The sequence below is a fragment of the Stegastes partitus genome, unplaced genomic scaffold (genome assembly GCF_000690725.1).
Source record: "Stegastes partitus isolate 25-593 unplaced genomic scaffold, Stegastes_partitus-1.0.2 Scaffold489, whole genome shotgun sequence".
In the NCBI taxonomy this organism is placed as follows: Eukaryota; Metazoa; Chordata; class Actinopteri; family Pomacentridae; genus Stegastes; species Stegastes partitus.
In genome coordinates this window covers 36,982-46,961 of record NW_007578220.1, presented here as the reverse complement: position 1 = coordinate 46,961, position 9,980 = coordinate 36,982, and the positions used below count along the sequence as shown (strand labels likewise).

The window sequence follows — 9,980 nt, the reverse complement described above, 5'->3', positions numbered from 1 at the left end:
CACAGAAACTTCCTTTGATAGCGCTTCGATACGCTTAATTGTGAAAGTAGCGCACTGTCTGGGTATTATTTTAGGAATACAACAGCTCTTATTAGTGGTCATATTTTTCACTCTATAACCCTCTGAGCTTATTTTTTTTAGTTGATCATCTCTGTGACTCACAATTGTCTCAGATTTTTTCAATCGCTCTGACAACTTCCATGTGGAAACTGAGGTCCAAAACTGAGGAACTTGTCACAATTTTTTAAAAATCCTGGACACAGTTTTTTTTCAGCGATCACAGGATTTCTAACTTGGGTGTTGAGTTTATACTTCTGGGCCTGTATTTTCATTTTGATTACTTTGAAATAATACAATCACTTGAGGGGCGATTTATTTTTTATGTTGTATGCTACAGGGTTGTATCCTCCTGTTATAACTTCCTGTTTGCTTTTTTTTTTTACCAAACAATTCCTGCTAATAAAAATATGTGTACTTTCTTTATTAGTCGCCCCACTTCAAACTGCTGGTTCTTAACATACATAAGGTTGTGTTTGAGTCTTAATTAGGCCTTTGTTCGCCTTTAGATGCTCATTGTGATGTAATATGCTTACTGAAGTGTGTTTCTGTGTCCCCGTGTGTCGCTTGCAGGGAGAGTTCGGTGTTTATTTGGTGTCAGACGGCTCCAGCAGACCCTATCGCTGCAAGATCAAAGCTCCCGGATTCGCTCACTTGGTGCGCACTTAAAACTTCACAAGACACCGTGAAATATTAAACACACCGGCTCTCAATTATTCAGCATGTTTAACGGCTTGTCCTTAAGGCTGCTTTTAGTTCATTAACTACATTTTCTAAAGTATTATGGAACCATTTTTAAAAGCACACACAGAGGCTCGTCTCTCCCTCCTTCCTGTTCGTCTCTTAGCTCATGGGTACATGAACCGCAGTTTAACACAGTCATTTGAATTTCGGTCTACAAGGCTAGAAATGTCTTTAAAGTTGCATAAACAAACTATTAGAGTAGTTAGCGCATTAACTTCAGGCTACAATCTCTTGAATTATGAAAATTAACTTCTCGCTCATCCTCCGTGCACCGCCGCTTATTCTTCTTTGCTTCTTTCCAGGCTGGTCTGGATAAAATGGCCCAAGGACACATGCTGGCCGACGTGGTGGCCATTATTGGTGAGAACGATGTCCTAAAAATGTAAAAGCGTCTCAAAATGACGCTAAAAATAGAGAAGTGAGCATCTGCGTGCGGTTGCGTCATCGTCACCCTTCTACTTCTTCTTCCGACAGGTACACAGGATATCGTGTTCGGCGAGGTTGACCGTTGATGTGAATTGCCGCTGTACAGTGTTGGTTCTCTAAAGAGGAGGATTCAGTCTTTCATTCTCACATCTGAGCTTCTCTTCCTGTTCTCTATCCACTGTAGTGTTGTTTTGACAGCATATAATCACAGATGTACAATGTCCAAATACACCTAATAAATACTTTATGACCAAAACAGCCGAGTAGACACTTGTGTGTTTTTTTTCCCCACATTGCTTTAGGTTGAAACGCTTTACGAGGTTCAAACCGCTATTCTTTTGAAATGCTCCGTTTCCTCTAGCTGCCTTAAAACCTGAGAAATCAAGAATTCGACATGACAGCAGAGACCAAAGCCTCGATGGTGTTTGAAGGGGGGGGAGTGGTCTGATGAGATCTGAGACAAATGGACTTAGAGCTGCGACCACAACTTCCCCTCATAGCTGCGAGACATGCAATACTCTAGTCTTCGCCAGAACGCACAGAACAAGCACCCGCGAGTTGTCCTGTTTTGCTGGCTGCTGAAGGAGCCCCGTTGACCGTGTTGAGCTCGCGTTATTATGGACCCGCTACTGGTGGCCATTCCTTTGTGGCTGAGTTTTGGGAGAGCTGGTGAGTTGTGATGAAAAAAAAAAAAGTTTTTCTCTATCACTTGGGGGTTTAACTGGGATTTAATATCCAAAGACTTTTTTTTTAAAAAGCTGATGAGGAAAACTGAACAGTATGTTTAGATAGTTTTGATAGAACGGCCTAATTAAGACACAAAATCAGAAGGTTGTGTTGATTACAGTTAACTAGGGTGGAGGGTTTTTTTTTAAAAAGTGCACCATTTTAGCAGATGTACGCCCATCTGTATGAAGAGCAGGGAGGTTCTCTGACATTTGGCCTTATTCCGCTCAGTGTAGGCAGCAGAGATGTCACCACATTACAGTTCCTGTGTAAAGAAACTGACCGTGTTGTGCTTGTGGTGGGGCACTTTTATTTAAACTGCTGCGAATTAGTCCAGCTGCATTCACATTTAAGTAATTCTGTATTTACCAGTATGTATTTTGGAGCATTAGAAAAGGAACCACATAACATTTACCTGATGTCTATTAAACTGCGCCACAGCAGTCTTAAAATTTTTTTAAAAATTGCAAGATGAAGGAAATTAATCAGAAAACTTTATACATATCGTATGTGGAGACGTTTACAATATCTGACAGCAGGCAGGTTAAGTATAAATACTTTAAATTAATCTGCTATTCTCTAAGTCAGTTTTCGAAAAGAAATAAATCTAACGTTGTCGCTTTTCACATGATTTCCTTCGACGCTGTAAAATGTTAGTTTGACAAAAAAAAAACCACATTTCTTTCTTATTTTATAAAACTTTACGGACCAAACTATTGATTGAAAATAAGCAGCAGAGCAGTCAGGGATGGAAATAATTGTTTTAGCTGTAGCCCTTGTGTATTTTAAATAGTCATTTTATTAAATGTGTAAGACCACCTAAAATATTTCACTTTTTATTCAAAACCACAAGCGACTGTGACCTACTTGTAGTAGCTGGGGCGCCGAAGTCACAGCCAGCTGGTGTGTGAAATTTTGAAAAGGAAACCTCTCGTTTTTAAAAAAACCAAAACCTGTTTCACCTGTGCGCTTTATGTGCCGAGCAGAGAATTTATTCTAAAGCCTAAAAACTACAAAGAAAATAGATTTTTACCATGAGAGCCAAGAGAAACAAACACAGCAGTCGTACAAATAAGAAAAAGGCCTGAATGCATGAACATAGTGTCAGCGGGTTTCCACTCATGCTTACGTTTAAGTTCCACATTAATATCAGGCTATCAGTTATTTTAGGTTTGCTATTTCCTTTTAACACCGCGCCGCTTGCTACATGCAGAAACCAAAGATGTCACTGCTGATAGCGCTCCACATCTCACAGGCTCACAGGCAACACCAACATGTAAGAGCTGAAAGAGAGCCGCCACCAGCTCCACTCGCCTGCTGGCTTCGCAAGTCATTTCCACTCCAGGACTCCCAATCCGAAATGTTTAATAAAGTCAGGGTCTTTGTTAAAGAAGAAAGAAGAAAGGCAGGAGGGGGGGACAGAAAGCAAGTGGAAATGTAATTTTACTGTCACTTTGAAAAGGAGTCGGCCTTCGGAAATGAGTCTCCGTGGAGCACAATCATGTGAGCTTAGATTTTAGAGAAGTGATTCATCTCCTTGAGTTTATAATGGAAGAGAAAGAAAGTGGGAAGAAAAGGGACGGAATAGAAAATGACGTTTGTTGTTTGGGGGGATTTTGAGATTGAGAAGTTGTCGTCGTTCTAAATGTAGAAAAATAAATGAAGGACACAAATGCATGTGCGTAGGTTTATTAGGAGGGGGGACAGGAAATGGAGGTTTTTAAGTGTCAAAAACATTTTTTATGCACCTATTTCTTCCTTTTTGCATCAATTTCTGCCTTTATTTATGTACATTCTGGCAAATTATATTTGGGCTTGACAAATTTTTTTTTTTTAAATACAGCAACAGTTTGCATCAACTCTTTTTAAGTTATGACAACTTCTTTATTTTTTGTTTAGCCTTTATTTAACCAAGTCAGTCCCGTTGAGGTGCAACGACCTCTTTCTCAAGGGAAGCCTGGCCTAGGCAGCAGCCTGAGAAACATTAAAGTTACAGCAATTAAAAACAAGCAGCACATAACAACACATGTAAAATACATGCTAGTTAAATACATACTGATGACATTATGTTCAACCAACAGACTACACTGACACAGAGGAACTTGTTCTTCCTCTACAATCAGCGCTGTTTTTATTTGAAACATAGCTGCATAAACACAAGTTTTTAAGCTGATCCATGTACTATTTATACATCATTTAAAAGACATTGTTAGTGTTATATAACTAATTGTCATAATTACAAACACAGATTTTTAAGTTGCGAAAGATTTTAAAAACAAAGGCGCTTCAATCTGATTTTCTTTTGTAGTTTTGGGCTTTTTCAGGTTTTTGTTGTGGTTGTAGACTTTAGGGAACATATGTATTCTCCCCAGTTTTTTTTGTTGGATTAACCTTTTTTGTTTTGTTTTTTTAATTATCTTTTTTTTTTTTACATTTTGAAATGCAGTATTTGTTTCTGTACACTATATTTAAATATTTAAAAACAAAAACAACTAATTTGAGTTCAAATTACAAACACTATTAAGTTGATGCACTGATCAAAATAGAGTTTAGTTTTTTTTTTTTTTAAATTAATCTTATTTTTTAGTCTCGTAACCATGCATTTAGGTAAGTGGTGGGAATAGTTCTCTTGAATTAAAGGAATACATAAAATTAAGATATAGAAATTAATTTTAAAAAGATGAATTGGGTAATTGCATTGACTTAAATAATGCACTAAAAAAGACAAGCAATTAAGAAAATTAATGCGTTACTTCCTGAATAAAATGTGTTTTATGAAGAGAAACTTTGTAAAAAAGAAAAAAAAGAATAAAGTTTTGTTATCATTTATAGCTTTAAATAATTTCAAGACAAATTAAAGTTGAAACTTTTATAAGACAAGTATGAACCATTTTACTAGAGTTCCCATTAGCGCATCTTTTCAATTAAGCAAACTTAATGAAGCCCGAGCCACAGCAGCCACAGCTCTGATTGGCCAGTGGTGGTATTGAGCAGAAGAAAGGAGGAGGACAAAATAATGCTAAAAAAACCAAAAAAAACAGAAAGAATAATAAAGCAACATAAAAGTTTACAGAATGATATTTCCTAAAAAAAAAAAAAAAAAAGAATAATTGGGATTATCATTACGTAACCTCTGAAGACATGCATGAGCGCTTACATTACAAACGACCCATTCAAAAGAGGTTAGAAAAGAAAGTTAAAGGCAGAGTCACATAGTTTTGATAACCCATGAGAAATGAGAAATTCCTGTGCATAAGTACAAAACCCTGGCACTCTCATACAATCATACAACATTCAGTTCCGTGTTTCATTCAGGAACTGCTAACCTTGAGTCTATGCCTTCCAAAAGCATTCGCTGTGTCCTCAGAAACATTTACATGTTGAACTCACTGTCAGATATTCATGAGCGAAAACATGACCCGTTGTCACTGTACTTTTGTAGAAGAATGCTCCTGTAATTTTTGCAACATATTTTTCCCTTGCAGACGAGGTTAAGGGCACAATAAAAGCCTTTTGCGGTGTGACCTTCGATGTGTGCACTACGCAGGCTGAGACAGAAACCAAAAGAAAGTTTGAAAAGCTGGGTTACAAAGGGTAGGGTTTATTTATTTATTAAAAAAGAAAATCTTACAGGCTTTATTAAAAGTACATTTATAAGCAGAACTCTTACAATTTTGTACCTCCATCATACTTCGTGCAAAGCGATTGTTGATCCTTGCAGTTTGAATTATCAACATAAAGTTTTCTTCCCCCCACACCACTGATAAGCATGTTTCTTCAAGTAGCTGATCGAATGATAGCACAAGTAACATCTATAGGGGATTCAGAGGAGATTGAAGTTGTTGATTGTTCAAAAAAAAAAGAAGTAACACGATTTCCTTTATTGGAGAGCAACAAGATAATCACTTCTATTACTTTATTTTCCTTTCATTTTCTAATGTGCCTGCTTAATAATATATATTTTTGAAATGTTACAGTTGCTCAATGGTTGATTTATCTGAAAATGTCCATACTGTTTTTGTTTATTCATATTTCTATCATGCTATTGCTGTTATTGTGTGAAACAAAAGCAACATTTTCTATTAGCACAAATTAATACTCCATATGTCTCCATGACCTGCACCATACCAGTGCTGCTTGAGATAATGAACAGTTTGCTCTGTACATTTTGGTTTCTTATGTAATGGCTGCTGTTGCTGTTTGTTTCACAATCTGAAATGGTGAGAGCGCTGCCATCTACTCATAAATGACAACGGAACCATACTATCATCGCTGAGACCGGTCACACACAAAGTATCAGATGGAGTTCCTAATCACTTAGTTATAACAGTGTTATTAACAGTAATAGTGCTGCTCTTATGGTTTTCTCTCCTGTCTTTCCTCAGCTGCTCTTCAAGAGCCCGAGATCTGCTACGTGCTGGATGGCATCCTGTTCTTGTACGGCGTCATCCTGACAGCTCTCTACTGCAGAATCAAGGTTTGCATGCTGTTTGTTTGTCTTTGCAGAAGTATATATATAATAGATTATGGATATATGCAAGGGAATAATCTGTTATGAAGCAAAAGGCAGTACATGGAAAGTGTTCTAGTTCATTATTGTCTGCGTGCACAATAGGGTGTCATCTGCAAAATAAAGTAGACGAAACATTCGAGTAATACAGCAAAAAAATATGAAATCCTTGACTGTTATAGTGCCATATAGTGATGTACTGACATCAGCAATGTCTTTAGATTGAGATTTTTCTTTTTTTTCAGTCATAGAGGAAGTACAAGGGGGAAACTAATGGATTACATGGAACAGTGTTATGTACTTTAGATGGAATGATAGTAAATGTATTCTGTTAAAGATCCATTAAAAAGACATAATCGAATACATTTGGTAAAATCAGGGATTTTTAGCAAGCACATATTTAAACAAAGAAATAGTACCGCAATACACAGACAATACAGAATACACTGAAGTAAAAGCCATCTTATCAGTATTCCTTCTCTCCTGTCTTTATTTCAATATTTGGCATTAAGGTGATCAAAGGCGATTACTTGCTTACGTTTACAACCATTAATTGTAAAGTCATTCCCAGCACTGGAGACTATTTGGTTGTTGCTGGATGGTTTATTTAAAGAGAATGAACATGTGTGTAAAGCAAGGTTGGTGTAGTTAACTAAAATGAAGGTAACAATAAGTAAGAAAATGTATGTTTTAGACTCATAAACTCATATATTTGCTCCGAATTAAAACTCATTTTCATTTTTATAACGACTGTGGAGGCAAGATGAATAGATGGACATGATACTACCTACACAAATATAGATTATTTTAGTTGTGCCTAATTCGTTATTGTCTTCTACAGATCTGCAATGCTAAAAAGTCTGAGGCAGAAACACCAAAGCAGGTAAGAACAAACATGCAAACACACTCTCACACGCCTAAATCCATATAGAGACATAACGTGGTCTCTAAAATGCATGCGGGCAGCAGAGACACAACACAACAGCACAAAGTAGAGTTTCAGGCCAGCAGGCAGAGATCCCCCACATTCAGAAATAATCTCACTGGTCAGGTCAAACCGCACTGAATCGACACGCTGAGGTCTGACCGTGAAAAAAAAAAAGAAAAAAAAAGAAAAAGAAAGAGGAAGAATGAAGTTGCTACATTCCGTTCCCACATGCACTTATTGTGAGTTTATTTACTGGCAGAGTTTGTTTGTGGTGAGTTTAACTATTGTGATGCTTTGGCTCTGGAAAAGTTTAGATTTCTCTCTCTCATCGCTGACCAATGAGACGCCTCTCTGTACGCTCTGGCGACGTTATCGCACAAAAATCTGAAATATTAGCCTTCTGATGAATTTATGTTTCCATGCAATGCTGCCCACATGTGATAAGAATCTTGCGTTTAGCGCTGTAGATTATGAAATGTCAAGTAACTACTTGTAATACATTTAGAAGAGTTTAATCCTCTCAACAGGAGTGTGAGAATATGATCAGATATGTCATGTTTGAGCCTATAGATGGCATTAAAGGGCTATCAATTTTACATTTTAAAGTAGATTTACTGCTGCTCGGCTGCACTGCTCTGTAGCATCAGAGGAACTTATGGAGGCTAAAAAAATGAATCTTTTAATCAACTTAAAGCTTGGACAACTACAAGTCAGGGACGGCTGAAAAGATGTCCATAGTAAGGGAAATGTAGGAACCGGTGTGATTTGAACCTACTAACCTCTAAAAGTTAAGACATCTTAGGTATCGATGCATTAATTTTCATTGGTTTTTAAAAAAAATGCTGCTTTAATGTTGCTTCATATGTCACCAGAATGTTGCTGGAGTGTACATTTGATTTGCAACTCGATAAGATAAGAGAAACTTTTCTGGGAACGCTTATCAACAACATCATGAGAAACAAGTATTGCATAAACAGCATCATGCAAAAAAAAGAAAAAAAAAGAAAATTGCACATCAGTGAATGACGGATAGATAGAAATGTCAGCTTTTGTAACAACTTCCATGACTGCATCTTTGCAAGCTGACTTGCATGCAGCTATAAATGTACAGCTGGAGTATAAATCTCCTATAACCGACCACCTACAACACTCAGCCTCAACCCACAGTGATGCTTCTCTGCTCTTTCCGGTGTGCATTTCTCACATAACAAGAAAGAAATTATTATTATAATTCCTGTCACAATGTATGTTTTCTTTCACTAAATCTGACATTGCTCTTATCTTCTCTTGTCAGAATCCTGATGAGGGCATATATACGGTGAGTTCAGTGAATGAAATAAAGGAGATGAAAGTTAATCATGGTGACGATGATGTTCTCATTTCCTCTCTCTTTGTCCTCCCTACAGGGTCTGACTCCTCACGCCCAGGACACATACGAAACAATCGGCATGAAGAAGTGATCAGTGAAAATCACCTTTTCTTTCTTTCTTTTTTCTCTTTGTATTTAAATATTGCACATCCTGCCCTGCTTTTAAAGAGTATACAAGATTATGCACACCAGTGTTCACCTCCCTTTTGTTTTTAATGGAAAGATGCCAACATATTTTAATGCTTTAGATATATTTTATATTGCAATAGTTATAAATAAAAAAAAAACAAATATCCCTTTCTTTGACATTGCTATGCCGAAACTGTGACTGCACAACTCAGTTCCTCTTTTAAGCTGTTCGGAAGATTGTTTGTGCATGTGTGTGAATATGAGAGTAATTTTGTAAGGGTGTTAAAATGGTTTGCACAAAAAAAAGGAAGAATGTATTATTATTTTTAAGGCTGAGAGAACATTATTTATCCTTTCAAAATAAAGCTTTACTGAGCAGTGTTTCCGAAACACCACAGGATGGCAGTGACGGTGTCCTTGCTGTGGTTCTGTCCACACACACACACATAGAGGATGTTTTGAATGTAAGCTTCAGCCTGTAGAAGCCCAAAGGGTGTTTCATGTACATACATATGCAAAACCTTAAGTATGCAAATTAAAGAAGTTTGTCTGTCTCAAAATTAGGGCAACGTTGTCTCTTAGAAGTTGCTTTCAGGTGTTACCTCTAGCCTTAAGCTACACAACCACAAAATAAGCAAAAACAAACCTTTTCTTGACAGTGATTTGACATTATTTACACAGAGTGCTAAAAGATTTAATCGACATGTGTATCACATTGACAGATCAAAACCTGTTCAGCAGAGATTGTAATGTGATTGGGTGAGGAGGGCAAATCAACAAAGGAGGACGTCCTGTTGATTTATGAAGTGACTGTAGATTATCACATTTCCTTTGGAATAAACCATTACCTATGTGTAAACACTGGAGTGTTTTGAGATTTAATATATGCAGATGGGTTTAAGCTGTGTTCTACAGGATGAAAAATCTCCATAGTGACTGGTGATGTTTACGATTATCCCTTTAAAAATAAAGGATTAATGTGTTTTCTTATTAAGGGAGTAGGCTCCATTACTTTTGTGGCGGTCCGGCCGTGTGATATATCATCTGCACCCAGGTTAAACGGCTTCTTTGTGGCTGCTTTTCACCTGCCT

General features: G+C 37.1%; 2 protein-coding genes across 2 annotated transcripts in view; both read left to right on the top strand.

Moving 5' to 3' along the window:
• The window catches only part of ndufs2 (NADH:ubiquinone oxidoreductase core subunit S2), a 9,330-nt gene extending 7,845 nt beyond the window's left edge, over positions 1-1,485 (top strand). Inside the window, exons 12-14 of the mRNA XM_008287161.1 lie at positions 631-714; positions 1,104-1,161; positions 1,276-1,485. Of these exons, the coding sequence (XP_008285383.1) occupies positions 631-714; positions 1,104-1,161; positions 1,276-1,313 (180 nt within the window). The 3' untranslated portion in view covers positions 1,314-1,485. The remainder of the gene's footprint in view (positions 1-630; positions 715-1,103; positions 1,162-1,275) is intronic.
• A 250-nt stretch (positions 1,486-1,735) lies between these two features.
• Positions 1,736-9,879, top strand: fcer1g (Fc epsilon receptor IgFc epsilon receptor Ig). Its single transcript, XM_008287158.1, has 5 exons — positions 1,736-1,896; positions 6,339-6,430; positions 7,305-7,346; positions 8,686-8,709; positions 8,798-9,879. The coding sequence occupies exons 1-5, from the start codon at positions 1,845-1,847 to the stop codon at positions 8,849-8,851; spliced, it is 264 nt and encodes an 87-aa protein (XP_008285380.1). The 5' UTR covers positions 1,736-1,844; the 3' UTR covers positions 8,852-9,879.
• Positions 9,880-9,980: the final 101 nt, after the last annotated feature.